Raw genomic sequence first — 23744 nt, forward strand, 5'->3', positions numbered from 1 at the left:
GAACATAAGACCCCAAATTATAAAACTCTTAGGAGAAAACATAGGGCAAAAGCTTCATGACATTGAATATGGCAATGATTTCTTGGATATGACACCAAAAGCATAGGCAACAAAAGCAAAAACAGGTAAGTGGGACTAGGCTTTTAATTAAAAATCTTGTGCACAGCAAAGGAAACAATCAAGTGAAAAGGAGAGAAAATATTTGTAAGATATATATATCTGATAAGAGACCAGAATATACAAAGAAATTCTACAGCTCAACAATAGAAAAATAGAGTAATCTGATTAAAAAATATGCAGAAGATTTGAATGGAGATTTTTTTCTTATTTTTCTAATATTTATTGGAGTATAGTTGCTTTACAATGTTGTGTTAGTTTCTACTGTACAGTAAAGTGAATCAACTATACATATACATACACCCCCTCTTTTTTGGATTTCCTTCCCATTTAGGTCACCGCAGAGCACTGAGTAGAGTTCCCTGTGCTATACAGTAGGTTCTTATTTGTTATCTACATTATACATAGTATCAATAGTGTATATACGTCAATTCTCATCTTCCAATTCATCATACCCTCCTCCTTCTCCCTTGGTATCTATATGTTTGTTCTCTACGTCTGTGTATCTATTTCTGCTTTGCAAATAAGATCATCTACACCATTTTTTAAGATTCCATGTATATGTGTTAATATACAATATTTGTTTTTCTCTTTCTGACTTACCTCACTCTGTATGACAGTCTCTCAGTCCATCAACATCTCTACATATGACCCAATTTCTTTCCTCTTTATGGTTGAGTAATATTCCATTGTATATATGTATCACATCTTCTTTATCCATTCCTCTGTTGATGGACATTTAGGTTACTTCCATGTCCTGTCTACTGTAAATAGTGCTGCAATGAACACTGGGGTGCATGTGCCTTTTTGAATTATGATTTTCTCTGAGTATATACCCAGTAGTGGGATTGCTGGGTCATATGGTAGTTCTACTTCTAGTTTTTTAAGGAACCTCATAATGTTCTCCATAGTGGTTGTATCAATTTTCATTCCCAGCAACAGTGCAAGAGGGTTCCCATTTCTCCACACCCTCTCCAGCATTTATTGTTTGTAGATTAAAAAATAATAAATTTATTTGTTTTATTTTATTTATTTTATGTTTGGCTGCATTGGGTCTTCGTTGCTGCATGTGGGCTTTTCTCTGGTTGCTGTGAGTGGGGGCTACTCTTCATTGTGGTGCACAGGCTTCTCATTGTGGTGGCTTCTCTTGTTGGGAGCATGGGCTCTAGGTGTGTGGGCTTCAGTAATTGTGGCACACGGGCTCAGTAGTTGTGGCTCATGGGCTCTAGAGTGCAGCCTCAGTAGTTGTGGTGCACGGGCTTAGCTGCTCTGTGGCATGTGGGATCTTCCCGGACCAGGGCTCGAACTCATGTCTCCTGCATTGGCAGGCGGATCCTTAACTACTGAGCCACCAGGGAAGCCCTGTTTGTAGATTTTTTGATGATGGGCATTCTGACCGGTGTGAGGTGATACCTCATTGTAGTTTTGAATTGCATTTCTCTAGTAATTGGTGACATTGATGGCCAAGCATATAAAAATATGCTCAACATCACTAATTATCAGAGAAATGCAAATCAAAACCATAAAGAGACATCACATCATACCCATTAGGATGGCTACTATCAAAAAATTAAAAAACAAAACAGAAAAGAACACATGTTGGTGAGGATATGGAGAAATTGGAACACTTATGCACTGTTGATGGGATTGTGAAATAGTGCAGCATCTAAGAAAAAAATTATGGAGGTTCTTCAAAAAATTAAACATATAGTTCAGCAATCCCACTTACTTCTGTGTATATATCCAAAAGAATGGAAAACAGGATCTGGAAGAGATATTTGCATACCCATGTTCATGGCAGCACTATTCACAGTAGCCAAGAGGTGAAAGCAACTCAGATGTGCATCAACAAATGAATGAACAAAATGTGGTATATGCATCCAATGGACTATTATTCAGCCTTAAAAAGGAAGGAAATTCTGTTACATGCTACAACATAGATGAACCTAAAGAATTTTATGCTAGGTGAAATAAACCAGTCACAAAAAGACAAATACTGTGTGATTCTATTTGGTATCTAAAGTAGCCAAATTCATAGACACAGAAAGTGGAAAGGTGGTCCAGAGGCTGGCAGTGGGGCGGGGGGAGAGAGGAGAGTTGTTGTTTAATGGGTATAGGGTTTCAGTTTTTCAAGATGAAAAGTTTCTGGACATCTGTTTCACAACAATGTGAATGTACTTAATACTAATAAATTGTACACTTAAAATTAGATAATATAGTAAATTTGATATTGAGGTTTCTTTACCACAATAATAAAAAAATCAAATACTTTGGAGGTGGTGGCTGAGAGCTGTGTGAAATGTTTCCTCTCATGAAATTCAGAAAAAAAAAATAATGTGAATTGGATCAATTCTTCTAACAGGTAGATACAGTTACTTTCAATATAGGAATATAAGTTTATTTGGGAAAAGTGAATAGGTAAATTTTGAAACAGTAAGAGAAAATAATATTTCAAGGCTAGTTGTCATGCAACTCCAAAGTTAGGTGTAGGGGGTGATAAATTGCAAGAACCTCGTGGTTTATGGAAAAGCAACAATTTAAAGACATGAAAGGAATACAGAATAAGGGAAAATGTATGTTTCAAACTTTGGTATAGGTTCATTGTCTACCAAGGACAGAAATAATAAATTACCTTTTCCATTCTCCAGTACCTGCTCTATTCCAAAGAATCTAAACTCAGTTTATTTCTAACTAATATAACTCAACAGTATAAGAGAAGCACTTTGGCTAAACTGGTACCCCAATCCTCATTTTTCACATGTTTCTAAATAAAACTCAATTCCAAGCATGAAAACAAAGCTTTACAATTCTTTAAGATTATTTTCAGGCCAAGTTTATGGATGTATTTCTGTTAAAACTTCAATTCAATTCAAAAAACAATAAGTATTTGGGTAGTTATTATATTTGAATGATTATATACTTCAGAATAAAATGATTTTTAAAATACAGTTAACACTCAATTATGTTAATAATAAAGTTTGGTTGTAAAGAAGCATAATTTAAATATTTACCCAAGTGTTAAGAATTTGTTTACACCCTTCTCTACTTATTACCACACATATTTTTTAAAAACAGGGAATTAACTTGAATTTACTGTCTTCTTCCTGACCCTTCCTTTAAACATAGACATTAATGAATTGTGAAATGGGCATGGTAATCAGAAAAGAATGAGTGGAATGGACATGACTGTAAAATGGGAAAAAGATATGACTTCAGCGGTTTTAACAGTTTCAGATTCCTTACCTGGAAACCATTGCCTTGATGACATCTTGTTTAGAGTGAAATAGATCAAAACCCAAATTTATTACACTCTTAAAAATTAGCATTCAGTCACTAATGAAATAATTTTAAGGTTAATAACTGGAAAGAATATGAAGTAAAATATCTTCCTAAAATGTTCTCTGAGAATTATTTTACTATAGCATATTTCAAGTGAAATTAGTACTTGAGCAACAGAAAATACACAATAAAAACACAAGTCACATGAGAGTATAACATTCCAACTCAGCAACTGAGCTTGCTATTTGACTTGGAATGCCTAATTTTCATTAATAGTGCTTTGCCAATTTAACACACAGATTGGTTTGGTAATCATTTTAATTGAACTTTTTTAAGATTTAAGAATATTAAATAATTCAAAAAATTTTAATTTTTACTTAGAATCTATTTATTTGATAGGAAATGTGAAAATGTGTTTTTAAAATCTCAAATGCCTGTTGTTGGCTATAAACACCAATCAAGTACATTTTGTACTTTATGACAGCGATATCTGAAAGTGGTTTTAGTTCTAATGTTAAGCCTAGTTTTGTGAGGAGCCACACAGAGGAAAGGAATTAAAAGTCAAAAGGTATAACCTGAGACTCCAACCTTGAGAAGGTGTTCCTGGCATAGTGCATGATACTGTCAAAATCATATCTTTCTCCAAGCGAGTTCACTTCTCCAGGCTCCATCTTCAGAAAATTGTACTCTTGACCTAAGAATTAGGCACAGAAAGCATTTCAGAAGCCTCTTAACAGACAGAAAAGAGAACAGAAGAGCCCTTCCTGCCTCTATCTGCTCTCTACCAAATGCTGATCGCTGATCTTCACGACGTTGTATTTACACACTAACACTCAGGTACTCGCAAAAGGGTACATCCAGTGCCAATGCTTGCACTTGAATATCATCCTGAAGGAGTAATATTGAATTTAATTAATAAGTTAATTTTGGCAAAAAGGCAGATTACCAAAAGCATGCTTTGGATTTGTTTTCTTTGTATACTCTTTTACCGTCTCTAAATATTTGTTTCTTTAAAACTACTGTTTTTTTTTTTTAACAATATTGTGATTATAAAAAGTTACATTTTTACTTAATAAGTCTCCCACCTCTCTCTTATGACTATATTTGCCAAGACCAAAAAAAAACCAACTTCCTATTTGTGTTAGATTCTATGAAACACTGGAAAAAATATAAAAACTATATTTGTATGTACACAGAACATTGCAGGCGTTTGCTATGTGACTTTGTCACTAAAGATAAAACCACAGCAACTGAAACAAGATTCTCTTTGATGAAAATGAGGCTCTACTTGGAGGGCTTTTTTGGTCAAGAGAATATGTTTCAGAACTTACTTTTTCATTTTTTACTTTTCACGACTGCTATTTTAACTTCTGGACATCTTCATGTTAATAGATTTCTCAACTGCCTGTTTGTATCTGTATTATAATATTATTTCTTGAAATTTGAAAATAACATAGTGTTAAATGTGTAGATCTACATCAATGGTTCCAGAGGCAGAGTATTTCCTCAGAGGTTAGGTTTCAGTGATTCATTTTTCACAATTTCAGCAGCCAAAGATGGCTGCTTTTATAGCTCATTTTGAAACATCAAAGTGTAAAGTTGAGTTATTAGGCTTCCAAATTCAAGGCTGGAGTTTAAAAAAGAACTATTATTGTACAACACTTATGTAACTATTTTAATTTTATTCCAACTGCCGTATTACTACTGAATATAAAAATATTACATTAAAAATTTTCCAAAAAGCAATAAAAAAACTGAGTGATGCCACAGAGTATAATATCTTTCCTACATGTGATAAAGAAGTCTGATATACTCACTTGAGCATTAAAGATAAAACAATCAGCGTGAAGTTACAGAACCCAAGTCCCAGAGTAAAGTGTTTCAATCCACCTTACAATGAATTCACACAATAAATAGTTTTCAATGAACTAAGCACACCATATAGTAAAATACACGTTCCACAAATCTCTGGTTTATCTGTCTGTATTACAACTATTCTCGGGAAATATATCTTCAACCTTTGATAGAAGTAACTGCTAAAAACTCTCTTCTTCATTAAACATGGTAAGTATATTTTAGTACAACCAATTCTAAGGTGAGATTTTTATAAAGCTGTGGGGCTGATTTTTTAATATTAATCTATAATCCACTGGGGATTTCAAATTTCAAGCACAATATGTGAGTATACTCTCTAATTAAAGCAAAATGTTTCATAAAAATTTCTGAAAGTGGAACATGAAGCAACTTCAGTAATACATTCTGATGTATATAACTGAGCAGTTACCATGTATGTGACATAGTGTTTTGTGCTAGTTAAAAAGAACACAGCCATACTTGGTCCAAATAAAGAAAAGCAGACATTTCATAACAGAAGAGAAGAGGATCAGAGATACAGAGCACAAGTGGAACTCACCCTAAACAATTTTTTAAAAAATGACAACCTCCTTCTTGAAGGCATGTTCTAAAGTGGATTAAAGTAATCCAATCTTTGTACCAAATTGGCTCCTATCATAGTCACTAATTTTGCATATAAATGCAGCTAAAGTCCACACTTATTAGACGTTGCCTTAGAATAACACTTGATCTAAAATTTCTGAGCCAAAGTAAGTCACAAATTTGCTGAAGATTATTCTCCAATATGAATTTTTCATATTAGAATTACCTTTCTATAGTATGGTCAGCCTTCAGTATCTGCAGGGGACTGGTTCCAGCAAGCCCTTGGATACCAAAATCTGTGGATGTTTAAGTCCCTTATACAAAATGGTTTAGTACAATGAATAAGAAATTTCGATTCAGAGGTTGGTTGAATCCACGGATGCAAAACCCTATGAATATGGAGGGCCAACTGTCCATACATACAAATGATTGCAAGTGAGTGAGAAAAGTGAGAATAATCATATGTTGAGAGTATTGTTGAATTCAAACAAGGTATGACAAAATGTGCATGGAGTTCCAAATACTCAGGACATCTCATGCAACAAACTGTTGTTTTCTATTAGATTGAATGTTGACTCAAAATATGAGTCAACCTTATGAGTCATATTGACTCAAAAATATGAAAAGCCATAAATTGTTTAGCACTGTGTTAAGTATTATACATTTACATACTATTTATACATTTCTGCTTGTTTTAGCTACATAAATTTATGTTGAACCAGAGTCCTATTTTTAAGAGCAAGAATCATTCTTGGAAGTTACTTCCTTTATAAGTTATTTTGTCCACATAATAGAGGAAACTTAGTAACTGTGGTTGATAGAAAACTTTTCATTTAGTTGGTAGTTGGAGTAATTTTCAGAAATATTTTCTCTTTGTCTCCCAATGATATAAAGTATAAGATGAACCTTGATAGCTGGTCAGGCAGTAGAGTCTTCTATATTGGGAGTATAGATGTTATTTACTTCTCTTTCAACACTACAGATTACTTATTTATTCTTGAAGTGATCTCTTCCCTGTAACATCACATTCATTGATTTTTCTCCTACTTCTTAGACCAAACTTTCTTAATCTTTTGAGAGATATTCTACAAAATGTTGTTTAAATATTGGTGTTCCCCATATTCTACCCACAATCTTATTTTCTTCTTCCTCCAATATTTTCCTAGACAGTGAAATCCACTAACAAATTTCTATCTCTAGATATCTTAAAGTCTAGACTCACCTTTCCCTTGTCTACTAAATATCTCCACTTGGACCATCTAAAGGCTACTCAAACTCAAGGATATGCTAAGTGAAATTATTTGTCTTTCTTCCTCTTAAAAATATGTTGCTTTATCCATATTTCTTAGTTCATTTGATGGTGCCACCATTCACCCTGTTGCCTAAAAATAAAATCTTGAAGATTTGCTTTCACATGATGTCTCTCTTAAAATATTTTTGAAAGATTATTCCTCTCCTTCTTCTTGGCCTACACCACCCTAACTGAGGACGTAGTCATCTCTTATAAACGATTTATTTAAGTTTCTAATAGGTTTCCCTGATGTCACGTTCATCCTCCCCACCCCCATATCCCCATTCTCAGTTAATAATCCTTACAGCTGAAATAATTCTTTTTTTAAATCTGAACTTGCTCTGCTTTCAATCCTTTGATTATTCTCCAGTAGCTAGAGGATAAAATCTAAATTTCTTAGCTTCAGATAGAAAATCCCTATGATCTAATCTCCCTTGGTAATTACCAACTAGTCTCTCATTTGTAACTTACCATGCAGCCATTTGGGCAAATAAAAATGATTCAATTATCTGTAATTGTAGCTTTGATCATGCTTTTATTTTTTTCCAGTTAGAAATTCCATCACCCTTCTGGGCACTTAGAACCCCTTTACTTCTAAATTTCAGTTCCTTTGTGACGTCTCCCTTAACTCGCAAGGCACATTTTGTCACACCTTGCTTGAACTGGATTGTGTTCTCAATATAACACTATTCTCACTCGCTTGCAATCATTTGTATACATGGATATACATACACTAAGCTCTGTAATTTTCATGAAGTATCTCCAACATCTAATAGTGCCTCGATAAATAACTGGCAGCAAATATGCTATGAACAAATAAATAGAGCAATGCTGTAAATCACAGGAAATTCTAAGGAATTAAATGTTTGTAACTTAAAGCTGGCCATGAATAAGGAAATAAGGACACATTTCTGCTTTGCTTCTGCTTGAAATACACACAACTTTCTAAGACAATTCTAAACAACAGGATTTTTCTTCTGGCAATTGAAATGTACTTATCTTTATGAATTATGAAAGGTAAAACAAATGAAAAATTAATGAGGTGATTATCACACATCAACTGTTGGAGAAAATTAAATTTTAATTATATATTAACTATTGAACTACTGAAACTATTGAAAACATTCTTAAGAATTTGTCTTTAGTGTAGTTCAGGGGAAATCTCAAGAAAATATTTGGACTGTCCTGGAAATGACTCACTTCCCTGGAATTTTCTCCAGAAATTGTCCCTGATATAATATAGATTTGTATGGTAGCAGCACATTTTGTGGCAAACCTTGGATCCTTTTAAAAAGCCAACAACATTGGGCTTCCCTGGTGGCGCAGTGGTTGAGAGTCCGCCTGCCGATGCAGGGGACACAGGTTCGTTCCCTGGTCTGGGAAGATCCCACATGCCGCGGAGCGGCTGGGCCCGTGAGCCATGGCCACTGAGCCTGCGCGTCCGGAGCCTGTGCTCCGCAACGGGAGGGGCCCCAACAGCGAGAGGCCCGCGTACCGCAAAAAAAAAAAAAAAAAGCCAACAACATAAATTATAGAATTAAGTATAGAAAATACTTTTTAAAATTTTATTAATATTAATTTATGTTTTAATAGCCTACACCCATTCTTGGAAAGCACCAAAGTTTGGATATAAAATAGCTAAATCTTAAGAAAAAAAGCAAGCCTAAAAAATGCATAAGATCATTTGGTCTGCAGGAAAAAATTAACAACATAGCAGCTATTTTTAAATCAAGCAAAATGTTGATCTACAATATCAACAAAATCAGTTCACATTTTTTAAGAAGTTAAATAGTACAATACATTTAAAAGATATTTAGTCAACCTTAAACCCAACACATTCTGAAGCCTCTCACCTGGCTGGATGTTTTCTCTTATGATAGTTACATGATTATCTCGATCTGGTCGTGTGTGTTCATGCCAAAAGCCTATCACATGGCCCAATTCATGAACAACAATTCCAAATTTATCACAGTTCTTGCCAATAGAGATAGCCTGAGGTCCATTTCCACGCCGACCTACATAGGAGCAGCATCTGGAATAAAGTAGAAAGTGCAGATGGTGGTGGACAGGGAGATGCTGAGTGAATTACAGTAGGGTGAAACTTTTGTAATGAACTGTAATGTTCAACACATTCAGAGGCAGGACAGTTTTTCATTAATAAATATTTCATTAATAAAAATTTCTAGTAATCCTGGTAGATTTATGCACAAGTCCCCAAATAATCTATTGAAGTGCCTTTGTACTAATTCATATATTAGAAAATGTGCCTTAAATAATTTTTAGGAGTATTCAGAAGATAAATCAGAAAATAAAATACTTATGATGACGATTAATGGCTATTATACATATAGTTAAACTCAAGACATCAACTCACATGTATTTCTAATACAATTTTTTATCCTCAAAACCCATTTAGGTAACCACTTTGTCAATATCGTTATCTAACAACAATCCATTAATTCAGTATTAAAAATAAAAACAAAGTTTATTTTTCCTCTTTGAGAAAAACAATTAAGTTTGTGAAAAATGTTGGTTAATTAAGAAAGGAATTACTTTTCCTCTTCATGGGAGAATTTTTTTAAAGAAGAGAACTTTTAAGAGAAGTCAATCAAGGAAAATTAGTTTCAAAAGGTGAATTATCTAGGGTTAATGGTTGACTGGTGAAGGAAAATCAACAACTGGTAGAATTATGAGACTGTGTCAAATGGTCAGGCAAATGTTTAGTGTGACAGTCCATTTCACCTTCTGAAAGAATCTCTTGGACTTTCAGAATGTGAAGCATGCAGAGCATCTTCCTGCAAATTTTCTTCAATTTATTGATATTTATACATATTCAGTGATGCTTTTCTACCCAAAATATAGATATTCCATTTATTCATTTTGTGTGTGTGGGCATACATGCATGTGTGTCACTGTGCATGAGAGAGTGTGCACAAGCATGCAAGGGTTGACACATACGGACACACTTTAAAATAAGCTTTAAATGGTATAATAATATGGTAACTACAATCATAGTTATAAATAAAATTACACTTAAAACTTCAAAATTTAGGGTTTACATTAAAATAGCTTATCTAAGGGCCACTCCTCTAGACAGCAATAGAGGGCAGTAAATAACTGGTCTTGAATAGATGGGAATCATAATGTGCCGGACACTGAACATCTTTTCTAATTTATTAAGTTAAAAGAGGAAATTGCCCAAAATTAATTGCCCAAATTTTTAAAATGCATTTCACTAATTTCACTTTTCAGAGTAAGCACATTTGTCATTCCAATTATTTCTGTAGGCTTTAAATGCCAGTTAGAAAAAGTAATTCAGCTTATTATGTATGAATCTATTATAAGAAGAGTTAATTAAGTTTAATAAATCAGTAAAAGAAAGAAAAGTGAGGTAACTGGTAGGGAAAAAAATCAGGGAATTGTATTTTTGCTCTCAGGTAGATTTTTTTTTACCATGACTTTTAAATTTATACATACATAGTTATTTATTACATACTGAAATAGTAAAGTATTAGGTGTAGCAAAACTCAAAATTTGCAAATTTTGGAGAGATTTAAACTGAAATATTTGCTACCATAAAGCAATAGTGATGAAAGTGAAATATCTGAGGATTATACAGCAACTAAATTACCCACACTGAATCATTTTTGTTGGTTATATTCAGAGAAAAAAGTACTTTGCAAATCAAAATCCAGGAGATAGTCAAGCAATGTGGTTGATTCTTTTAATCTAAAACACCTTTTATTAGCATAATTTTACCTATAACAATTTCCAATAAATAAGATGGGGTTTCATAATGGAAAGCAAAGATACATTTCACACTGGCTTTTACAATGGTCCTGTGAAGAAAAATGTAGTGGTTTGATTTCTGAAATACTACAGGTCCAGGAATGGAAGAATTCTAGATGCTCAAATGACTAAATAGCTAAATATATGCACATGCAATTATGTATGGAATGACAGGTTAATATGCACAGTTTATTTTTAATATGCACAGTTTATAAAAACATGGTTTTAACATGTCTGAGTTTCTTTCTAATTCCATCCAGGTTTGAGGCCGTTTTCTTGTACATGGCTTTTGATTTTCTGTTTCAAATTTGAGTGCTGCTTTTAAAGCTTGGCCATTATAAGCCCTACCTGTCCGCTCAAGAAAATATTTTACCAATTTTAGAGAAGCCTCACTAAGCCATAGAGAGTAAGAAGGTAATTCAAAACCCGCTATTCCCTACTTTGGCCTTGGATTGGTGGAGCAAAACCTATATGCACAAAGAAAGTTGCCTGTAAGCTTTATGCCCTCTCCACAGCAGTCTTTTCTCAGCATAAAGATATGTTTTAAATGTAAACTCAGATTACTCCACTTCTTTACTCAATATTCTCCAATGACTATGTCGTAAATTGTGTCAATATTCAAAAGCATTCATTACCCCTCTCTAGGAGGTAATTATACATCCCTACCCTACTGTTGCTGGGTTTAGTCGTGTGACTTGCTCTGGACAATGTCATGTGAGCAAAAACTGTGTCATTTCTGGAGAGAATCTTTAAGAGCAAATATGGTTGACCATATTGTTTCTATTCTTTCTGCTACAACTGCAAGGTTCCAAAAAGAGCCTTCTCCATCAGACTGGATACCATAGTGACGACTCTGGAGTGAGCTACAGCTGAGCAGTGGCGGATATATAGTAAGAGTAAGGAATAAGTGTTTGTTGCTCTAGCTCCTGAGATTTGGGAGTTGTTTGTTACCACATCATAAATTGCCTAAGCTGACTGATACAGGCTCGCTATTTTGCTCAGAGGAAAATCAAATCACTTATTAAAAAAAACTATAAGATCTTACACAATCTTCACACACAAATATCTTATCATATAGATATTGTCTCTTATTATCATCCCTGTCACTCCACTTGAGCCATGAAGTTTCCTTGTTGTGCCCTGAGCATGCAGAAATACTCTTGCCTCAGAGCCTTTTTACTGTCTATTTTCTCTGTCAGAAACTCTGTTTCCCAGATATACATATGGCTTGTTTCCTCCTCTTTCAAGTTCTGTGCAAATGTCCTTCCATCCCACTTACACTACTTTCCTTTTTGTCCTAGAATTTATTGTCTATTAAAACATTTTATATTTCATTTATCTTTCCAGGGTTTTTGCCTCCCCACCTAGAATGTAACCTTTGGTGGGCAGAAAGTGTACCTGTTTTGCTCATGCTATAATGCTAGCTCCTAGAATACAGCCTGGCACATAACAGAACTCAATAGTTACAGAGAACATATTGGTGGTTGCCAGAGGTGGGGGCTAAGGGTGGGTGAAATGGATGAAAGGGGGTCAAAATGTACAGACTTCCAGTTACACATAAGTAATTTCTGAGGCTGTAATGTGCAGCATGGTGACTAAAGTTAACAATACCATATCATATATTTTAAAGTTGCTGAGAGTAGATCTCAAAAGTTCTCATCACAAGAAAAAAAAAAAGTGTAACTAAGTATGATGATGGATGTTAACTAAACTTATTGTGGTGATCACTTCACAATATATACAAGTCTAAAATCATCATGTTATACACCTAAAACACTATGTTGTATGTCAATTATATCTCAATAAAACTGGAAAAATTTTGAAAAATAAAAAGTCAAAAATTTTAATAAATAAATACTTATTGAAAGAACATATCTCCTAAGTGCAGGACACAGCTGACTCTAGTAATTAGCAGCAAGCATCCAAAGAAGTGGTGGAAATGCTGAAGGTGAGGGGTTCAACATGCTCTTGCTTCAGCAAGAAGGAGACTCCTCCTTCAGCCTGGCTCTCCACTTTTTCTATTAGTATAATTTTATAAATTCCTTTAAAAAACTATTTTTTTCTGCTTAAGTTAGCCAGTCTCTGTTGCTTGAGAACAAGAATCCTGGCTAGCACACCTCCTCTGCCTAACTATAACATCCTTGCAGAGAGAAAACCACTTACATTCAATTTTATAGTCCCCAAAGTTAGTATAGTAAGTGGCACAAAATGAGAATTCAATAGGAAAGGATGAATAAATGACTACTGTTACAGTCTGAATAATTAAACTGACCAAAGTTAAATACAATTAAAGCATATGAAACCTAGAAAATAAGTTAACTCTACATTTGTTTGTTTGATTGTTTTTTAGTAATCATTAAAAATCAGCATATAATAGATGAAGGTAATAAATTCAGTTACATAAATCTCTGACTTACAAAGAATAAAATCAAACAACTTCTATTATTAAATGGTCTCACATTTTGCTGTTTATAATTAATAATCTTGTAAAATAAATAAATGCCACTGAAGCTAATAGACATTCATTGAAAATTATGTATAGCTCAGTTCAAACCTTTTGTCAATAATGAGGGTTAAAGCTTATGTCCACTGCAGATGAAGCAAAGATATCATATACTTAAAAACATGCATACAGATATATATAAACATAATGTACGATTATACTACAACTTAAAAATAAGAATACACTAGAGCTAAATGGCAAAAAGGTCTGATTTCTACTTTTTGCGTTTTAAAATTTTATTATTTTCCCACCTATCAAAGGCCTGTATGGAACTAGACACCCAATAAATATTTATTGAATAAAAATTGACTGTAGCAGAATAAGATGGGAAATATAATGCTCTAAATGATATAGGTGATTCCATATTTAATAATTCCTCCCATAAATATGGAGATTATTTTAGTTTTTATTTTTAAAAATTGCAAGAACTACAAGTTGTCTGACTTAGTGGGTAAACTCAATGAAAGTGATAATGATAAGGAGTAATAAGACACATTTGACTTCTAGATTAAAGCTAGAAACAGAACTGATAAATGTTGTCGTCCATATCAATGGCACCACCTTAAATGTTCTCCATATTCTATGGATATTTATACTAGGTATTGCTAAATGTGATACATTATATGCCACAGCTCTTATAGGAGAAAAGACTCAATACTAAATCCAATAGAGTGTTAAATGTTTGACTCAAAATGTATCTTATTCCAGATGGCTTTCACTATTTTGTGTAATACCAACTGTCAAACTCTTTAATAATTTAAATTGATTTTTATGAGATATAAATGCAGCATTATCATAGCAAGAATGATGAAATAACCATAATTTCATGAAATTTTGGCCAATAATGGTAATTTCAAATGAAATTTAGAAGTCACAAAATGATTAGAATGATTAGCAGGCCAATGATCAAGTTTCATAAAAAGTATCATCCTTCCTATCACTGAAAAAATAATACAGGGCCAACTTTGAACTGGAAAATGAGCACCAAAACAAATCACCAAAATGCGACATTACTACTATTAACAGTCACAAATAAACTCGAGTCTAATTTCAGGAATGTAACTACAGATTTAAGTACCTTGGGGAAAGTCATAACTTCAGTTTTCACATCTCTAAATTGATGAAGTACATGTTCTTCAAACCCCCTTCGAATTCTTACATTTTTTAATCTCAGGATTACACACAATGTACTTTAGCTGACATGTAAATTGTTGGTACTTTCCTGATCACCTACCTATAATGCCATGTGCTGTGTGTCATGAGGGGCACAGAGGTAAGCTCCCTGCTCTCATCATTGATGAAGGTAGACATTTGAACCAACAGTGGAAATGGAGCTATTATAGCTGTTGTAGGGCAAAGTCCCACTGCAGGCAGCTCAAAAATGGGTGAGCATGAAATATGTGAAAGATTTTAACTGATGAAAAAGGAAAGTAAAGGCATTCAAGCAACTAAAACATCACAAAAACAAACATGAAGGAATGATAGTGAATGGGGGAAAATAGTTTAGCAGGATAAAACAAGTGAAATGGAAAACTTTGAAAAGAGCCAAATTAATAAAAGAAAATGAGTATAAATATGAATTTGTTACAAACAGAATTTGAGCAATAAAATAATAAGTGATTGGTGCTTTGCATGTATTTACAGAATTGAAGTGTGGGTAAAGAAAAGATGTATTGATTTGAATACATTATATATTTAGAAATATGTAATCTGAGCTATATCCACTCCTATTAGATAATCAGAAGGAAGGAAGGACAGTCTAGATTTGGACCTTAAAAGGTCCTTAATATTTAAAAATATTAAATACGTATAAAGAATTAGTTGGGACATCAAATGTAACCAAAACTTATCAAGAGTAAGTAATTAGAGTAATTTAGAAGAAAACATTGCTTAAATAAGTCAGCTAAAAAAATTATGGTACTATCAAAATATATAGAAAAATAATAATGTATAATTTTTCCTAATGTCACTTAAGTAGGGCCAAAATTAAAACTCATTACTTTTTAAGTTAAGTTAAATGTTCTAGGAAAATATGGTATAACAAAGCCAGATGATGTAATGCCCCCAATACCTAGTGAAATATATACTTCCTCCCCCCTGAAAATATGTGTCATTAGGGCATGAACTATTTCCTCCAAAGGAATTATGCATTTATTTTTACTTCTCTATGTGAACTATAATAGAGGGTATTCAAATACTTATAGTTGATTAGAGATAATTCCTCTTTATAGAAGAATTTCAGCTAATAAATGTAGAAGGAATAAAAGAAAAGAACAACATGAGAAAATGACTATTTTGCAATGATGGGAACTTACAATTGAGGGACCTGGCTGTCACCATTTGAATCCACTGATCAATCACAGTATCACTAAAGTGGTAGGTCCAGGCATATGTGCCTCTTGATGTGGTGCAGTGTAAAGTAGACAGCACACCCTATCAAGTATTCTTAGCAAACAAACAAACAAAAATGGAAACAATTTAAATACTCAAATATTTAAATATAAGTTCCAACTAACTGGAAATATAGGGAGAAAAAATTTGAAAGTTTTCACAATGAAAAGTCTTTTAAAGTACACAGCATTGCTTGGAGAACTGCTGTTACTGTAACTTGGCTAGATTATGGGATTTGTGGAGAGAAGTGGTGGCAGCAGAAGCAGCAGATGGAAGCTGTGGTAAGTTCATGGCATTCCTTAAATGTTACATCCAAGCATCTAGGTTTTATTCTCAGGCTAGCATTTCCCAGAATGTGTTCTGGAATACTGATATATGTTCTTCACTATTAACAGGGTGAGATGGGTGTTCCCTTTTTAAAATAAGTTTAGGGAACACTGTACTCTATATTTCTTTCAATTGGTTGAATATTAGTAAGGTTTAGCACACTGCTTGTAGAAATACCTATTGAAATTTAACAAAGCATTTTCACAACTTATAGAATAGTTTATTTTGAAGAGAGTATTATTATCCTGTAAGAAGCAAATCTAGAAAATATCACTGTAGGAGGAAACACTGAGGAATCTCAAAAAGTGTAGTATTTTGCTCTGAAGAGTATTTTTTGAAGATAATTCTAGTGGCAGTGAATTGGTTAGGCAAGACTGGAGAGCAGTTGGAGTACAGCCGGTGTGAGGGGACAAAGACATGAATGGACCAGGGGACTGACATGGGATAAAAGTGGAAACCATAAGACATAGTGGATATCAACAGAAATATTTCTGTTGATATCACTAAAAACAATACTGAGGTTTCTAACTCAGGTTAGTGGGATGTTGGCAATGCCACCATATAGTTAGAACAGAAGGAAAGGCAGCTGTGGTGGTGGAGGATGCACAGAGGTCTGTGATCAAAGAGTATATTTATTTAATATATAATATTCTCTTATGTAAAATTCATACTTTCTCATGGGCAAAATACTAAGCAAATATTAAAAAGTGAATCTTACCTATGGATTTTTTTTCCCTTCTAAATTTACTTAAGTCATTCCCTGGTTCTACTTACCCACAAGGCCTATATGTGAATACAATGTAACTCTCTTCATCCCCTCTTTCAATGAAAGTCACACATGTGTGCTTTTCCCAGTGCCTCATGGCCTGCTTGAACATGGCTCGCTGGCTGCCTGGAAAAATGGCATGACATTAATAAAACAGTGGGCTCTTCCAACCCAGGTCTGGCTGCACAGGTCAGACAACACCTCTATCATCAACCAAAGAATACTAGCTCCGACCACTGCAGTGAGCCACTCTTGAGAGTGGACACTGCCTTCATAATCAGTAGGCTTGAGCTTACTGTCTCTACAAGTATGTGTGTACAAGGCTCTGTGAACGAGACATACATTATTCCTGTCAGCTGAAATCAGCTTCCAGATTTAATGGGTGCATTTGAAATTCAATTTAAAAACCAGAATAGTTCTTTAGATTCTTAGAACTCAAGACTAAATACTTTTTTAAATTTCAAAACACACTAACTGACAACTCAGGTGAATGGAATATTTCTCATGTTTCCTTTAATACTATGTTTTATATGTTAGTATTCTTTAAAAATATACAATTAATCTATATGATAATTATTAATTCTTTATCAAAATAGACTCTCTGGGAATATCTTACCAGTGAAGTTGCCTCCTATAACGTAAGGAATAACACCTCCAGGCCATACTCTTTCAGTTCTTGATGTAGCAGCTCTGGGAACTCGATTTTTCTCATTTTGCCCTGAGAATTTTAGGGGTACTTTTTCCTTAACTGTGTTGTTTTGCTCCAAGCCTGCAGTGACATTTAAAACATTCTGTGAAACAGAAGTCCTTGGTCAGAGAATCATTTACCTCTTAAAGGACAAGGTAAAATGCCTTATTTACACATTTATATAAATATGCCTGAAGTCAAAATGCATTAAAGAAAAACTTCATTTATATTACATACTTGAAAACAGTGTTAAAATATTTAAGTAGTTCATGTCAAAATACTATTTCCTAATGCTCTATGAGCAAATTTGATGAATTTCCATACAACAGCCCACAGTGGACAGAAGTCAGGTAGATTTTGTAAGCCACAGAAAAATTCTTTTGTTTTCTACTTTACTAGAGCACTAAGAAATTCACCACTAGAATTAAAAAGACATTGTTTAAAAAGTCCTATGATGTTCAAAACGTTTCTTACTCCTGCTAAATCCCTAGTCCTTTAAATTAGAATTGATATTCTGTAGTACAGCTTAAAATTGTGAATATTACACTGTAGAGATAGTAAATGAAATAGAATAAGACAGATATGGTCTCAGATTCTGGGACAATGGGCTATCTCTATTTCAATTTCCTCGGGATTCATATCCACACAACAGAAAAGATTTAGAGAGCAGTACACAAGGTGAACAGGCCAACATAAAATGCAGTCTATTGTGGAAGAGCTTTCAAGTCTGCAGTCACTAACTTTTCTTGATGACCCTTCATAATTTTTTGTTACTGTTTTATTTTTCCTACATTTTCATGATTATTTTTTTCTTATTTATATATCATTGTTCATACAAATAGTTTACCACTTACATACACTTCAGACACAACGAATACTGAATGTATGCACCCTATGCCTATGTTCCTAACATGTCTAACTTTTTAATATCCTGGAGCAAAGTATCTTCACTTTGGAAAATTAATCCTTAAAAGTAGGCACTTTAAAATATTTAATTAGTACTAATCAATTTAAGATATGTTAGGATATGAACTTTGAACAGAAGACTTGAAAAAGAAACTCTAAAATCTACAAATAGTGATTAATAAATTCAATACTTTAAATATTAACTAATCATTAAGCCAGAAGGCAGTTTCTCTGAATGTTTTCTATATATATTTTTGGAATGGTAAAAAATATTTTCAATTATTTTTTTAAATCTAATTAATCAGTTTGACAATTTACTTTAAGTGGATTTTATTTCAAAAGAAACAGCCATGATATTTTTCCATTTGACTAAAACTGATGTAGCTCCATGCTTGATAGAAATACCAATTTACTGAAAATAAATACCAACAATAAAATAAACACCTAATACATTTTTTTATTAAAGAGAAGCTGAAAATAAGCTAAAATATTTCAAATGTCCCCAATTAAGTTCTAAAAAACTTACGTTGGATATCAACTAACAAAATAACAATGAATAAAGGACTCTTTCTCAGCATATATCCTTTCCATAATTTGCAGCTTAATGGCAAACAGAACTACTATGAGTATAATATTCACTGTACATCGTGTCTGAAACTTTAAACATTGATATACCAGAGCCAATTCTTCTTATCCTGTCTATAAGTTGGTAGAGGGCCCCTCGTTTCTTCGACATACCATGGTCTCCAAATCCACCTTAAAGAGTAAAAGAAAATAGTAAGTTAACTTCACTGTAAATTAAAGTTCTTGTAAATAAGTAATAGTAATAGGCTACATTGATTTCTCTTTGGACATCTCTTTTTATGTGGTCTTAAAGTAATGAATACCCATAAATCTTGGAAGAGGGTAAAATTTCTACAATAACAAATTTTAGTAACTAAAACTAAGGGGGTAAAAGAAATTAAGAGAGCAATCTAAATGACTTTATTTGGACATCATGGCAATTGCATCATCTATTGATAATTTGAAACATTTTTCTTCACTGTGACCTTGACATCACATAGTATTATATAAGATGACAACAAGTTGTTCTTTCCTGTTGAGTGCATTCCAGCTATTTTCCCAATACAAACTAAATATTTTCAGATGGCAAATCAGCAAATGGAAATAAAAATGTTAGAAGAGCATAGGTATGTAAATTCTCAATGCAACAGGAAAAAAAAAGCAAGTGTATAGTGCAACTTTTGCCCCAAAGCTTGGATAAATTTTGAGATATTTCTAATAGCATATGGCATTTTATAATGTGTTCAAATAAATTTTGAAAATTAGTTTCTATAATTTATAAAAACCAATAACATAAATTTTAAAAAATTCACAAGGTGAGAATCCAAAAGGACGTCCAGCTGCAAAATACACTGTTATGTTATGCCATTTGCAAAATTTATAAAGGTGATATAAAGAATTTTATAGCTCAAAATGTAGAGGAGAGGGTGACATAAGGAAATATGTCTTCTTGCAATTTTAAGAACAAAGTCATATCAGAAAGCAGATCATTTGATGAAAATCCAAATCTTCTGATTCTCATTCCAGGGCTTTAACAAAATGCTCTCCCAGTTTTATCTCTTATTTTGCCTTCTCCTTGAATCTTTGATAGACAAATACAAAGAGGTATCATTGAATAAACAAGTAATTTGATCACTAATGATATCAGAACAAGTAGTTCATGAGCCTGTGGGCTAAGACAATGAAAGAGGACCAGAAATTCATGCAAACCACAAAGGGTTCTTGCATGGAAATAGTTTGAACTATTTCCTTCCAATATTTTTTCCCTTTTGAAATTAATACTGAAACCTAATTACCTAGATTGAAGCTAATAACAAACAAAAACAATAATAAAAATTATTAATATATAAGCCTCTTATAGGAAATATCAATTAAGTCCTTATAAGGCAAATAAGTTAGAGTGCTTGTTCACTAATAATCTGCTTAATTATTTGAATTACATGGTCACATTTTTGCCATGCCCCTTGAGAAAAAGTTTTGAAATTTTTTTCATTGGATATTTTAGAAAGATGAGGTAATACTTAAATGCATTCATTCCTAAGCAGTTACAACAAACATTCTTAAAGGATAGTAAAAATGTATTTGAAATGACCATTGCATAACAATTATATTGCATATTAGATAGGTCTGAAACACATATAAATAGGTACAGAAAGAGGCTACAAATAGGTATAGAAGGAGGAAAAAAGAAATGTCTTAGTTAATATTAAGGTAATTATAAGCATAAGAATAATTATAGGCTAGGAAAAACATTTCAAGACTCTCAAAGTCAATAATGTTTTTTGAATAATTTTTATAGCAATATAAATAAAATTCTGTGTAGATAGTTCACTGAAATAGAAAAAAGGAAAATTCATAATATGTGTTTATTTCTCATATATTCTAAAATTTTTTAAATAAAAATATACAAACCTAATAAATATTTGAGAAAGATAATACATTTTGAAATAAGAAAATATAGTCAATTCAGCACAAACTAACAAGAAAGGGAAAAGTTAGAGTAAGAAAAAACTAAAATATAGAATTCTTTATGATGTTTGAAATTCAACTGAATAGTGCAAATTACTTTGAAACATGTACCTTTCACATATATATTTACAGTATGATTTTTATAATTGATAGTATAATTCTGTTTTATGCTATTTATCTAAATAATGATATTTTACTTCCAAATGTTACTATTTCAGAGCTTAACCATAAATGAAATGACAAAATTACATAGTATTAAAATGTTCTAAATCACAGAAAATGAATGTCCCCAGTACAAAGAGAGGACAATGGGTTAAATAAATGACCTGAATAAAGCTTGAATCTAATGAAAATTTTAATAAAAATTGAGAATGTAATGTGATAAATTTAAGATTTTTCTGAGTTATATCATTGCTCTCTTGTTCCAAATCCGTTGTCTCTGTGACAGTGTTAAGTGTGAGATAGTGGTTAGAGTCTGTCAATAAACATACCTATAGGAATGTACTATCTGCGATTACACTGCAAAGCAGTTTCCCTCATATATTTGGTGTATGTTTCAGAAAAGACTCACTATGTATAAAAAGGCTAAAGCATATTATTTTTAAGTACTGTATTATTTAAGTTTTATTACCTTACATAAATTTCTTATATGTAATAATATTTTGATTATGTACAATAATGTCTTTATTCTTAAAAGGGCATGCTAACCTATTTAATATTGAAAAGCTATGTTGTTGGCAATTCACTTCAAAATATTTTATACATACTTGTACATGTATGCATGCACACACACATACAGAGAGCAAATATGGTAAACTGAACAACTGCTGAATCTTCAAGGTGTATGGTTGTTGCTTGCATTATCCTATCAACTTTTAGATATCTTTGAAACATGTCATAATAAAAAGCTGCGAAAAAGTAAATTGGGCAAAGAGTCTTAAGACTAAAATATATTTGTCTGCTAGATACCACAGAGGAACTATGTGTTTTATTTTCCATAGAATACAAGAAGAAAATAAAAATAGCATTGGACAGAAGGAGAAATTCAATGAAATCAAAAAGCATGACACTGAATAAATGTTTTAGCAATAACTACAAAAAGAAATTAAAAAATTTTAACCTTGCAATTTTTCTCCAAAATAAAATACAGAATAAAAACTGTATCAAGATAATATAAAATAATTTTTAAATTTTAGTACAGATATTTTAAAATGAGGACCCAAATGTCTTTTAAAATATTACAAGTCTCATATAGGCATAATTCAAATATGTTCAAACTGCTGAAATTGATATTCTCTTCCAGGTTTCCACAAAAATTATAAAAATAGATATATAAATTTTTCTAAATAAGTTTGTATTTAATGACTCTAAGAATAATTTACTTTTTGCATCTCAATATCTAAATAGGAGGCAACTGAATATAATGTTCAAGACTATGAAATTTAACCTTCCTCAGAATTGAATTTTGGTCCTGACTTAGTCATTTCCTGGCTATGTGACAATAAGAAAACTATGTAACCTTGTAAATCTCCATCTCCTCACTTGTAAATCACAATAAGCAGCTACCTTCGTGGGGTCATTATGAGGATTCAAAGAGCTAACACCTGCAGAGTACTTAAACCAGGCCCGGTACATGGTACATGGTAAACACTACAATATCTTTGTTAAATACATTAATTAATAAAATTAAAACTATGACTAAAACTTAAATTTCTAAATAGGCTCAATCATATCAAGAAAATCAAAGTTGATCACTGGAATATTAAAAATGATCTAAAGAGTATTTTAGCATTTCAAGAGTATATTTTCTTCTAAATGAATGCAAACTGAATCAAATAATCAACTGTACCTGTGGTATGTCCAAATTTTCCAAAGGGGTTCTGTGTAAGGTCAATTGTCCTATCAATTTGAAAGATATTTAAGTCTTCATCGTCTAAGGCAATGTCACCCCAAAACACAGCTAAAAAACAAAATTTCAGTTAAAATATAAATTATTTAAGAACAAAAATCGATGCAAACAAAGCTAATTAGAAAAATATTGCTAAAAAATGTGGAAATGTGGTCCCTAAAGATATAGAGATATTTCAGAAAGTAAGTGTAACTGAACTTACTGGACCTGTTACAGTGTAATATGAGCCACCTGTGAAAGGATGTGACCCACTTTTTTTACTTTGATGTTTGAGGGGAGAGGGAGAAAGTTATTTCTTTGAATGAAATGGCCTCAGATTTATGGGGTGGGGGGTTCTAAGAGAAGAAAATTCAGCAATCATGGCTAATTTGCAAATAAGTGAAAATCTGATAAGAATGCCTATATTTACAGTGGATGTCTGAGATCAGCAGGTCTTCACTGACAGGTAGAAGAAGAGGTAGTAGCAACTAAACCGTGTGCTATGATAGCTTCATAAAGTGAAGTTCAATTGAGACAAAAGAATATTGCACTCTTATAGCAACTAATTCATCACATTTTTATACAGTTATAATGCACTTTCTCTAAAGATGGCATTGCCTCTGAGTCTCTATAAAATGTATAAATTAAGTCAACTTTTATTTAGGCAATGACCAGGTGCTGACCTTTCAGCATTAATGACAAATAAGACATTGTCCATATTTTTAGGAGCATCAAAATCATTACCCTGATCCTGGAAACACTCTATCTTTTATGCCCAGCAGTTTATGCTACTTAATAAAGCAAAGCTCTATAAACCATTGTGAATGTATT

The 23744-nt window shown here is 32.6% G+C and overlaps 1 protein-coding gene across 1 annotated transcript in view; it reads right to left on the reverse strand.

Moving 5' to 3' along the window:
* TLL1 (tolloid like 1) overlaps nucleotides 1-23744 on the reverse strand; it is a gene marked incomplete at its 3' end in the record, with an annotated part of 156523 nt that overhangs the window by 24574 nt on the left and 108205 nt on the right. The window contains exons 2-7 of the mRNA XM_024764169.1: nucleotides 22875-22985; nucleotides 19169-19249; nucleotides 17516-17668; nucleotides 16908-17025; nucleotides 8977-9155; nucleotides 3985-4090 (exon numbers count right to left, since the gene is read on the reverse strand). Coding sequence (XP_024619937.1) covers nucleotides 3985-4090; nucleotides 8977-9155; nucleotides 16908-17025; nucleotides 17516-17668; nucleotides 19169-19249; nucleotides 22875-22985 — 748 coding nt within the window. The remainder of the gene's footprint in view (nucleotides 1-3984; nucleotides 4091-8976; nucleotides 9156-16907; nucleotides 17026-17515; nucleotides 17669-19168; nucleotides 19250-22874; nucleotides 22986-23744) is intronic.

Source organism: Neophocaena asiaeorientalis, unplaced genomic scaffold (assembly GCF_003031525.2).
Source record: "Neophocaena asiaeorientalis asiaeorientalis breed wild unplaced genomic scaffold, Neophocaena_asiaeorientalis_V1.1 scaffold296, whole genome shotgun sequence".
In the NCBI taxonomy this organism is placed as follows: Eukaryota; Metazoa; Chordata; class Mammalia; order Artiodactyla; family Phocoenidae; genus Neophocaena; species Neophocaena asiaeorientalis.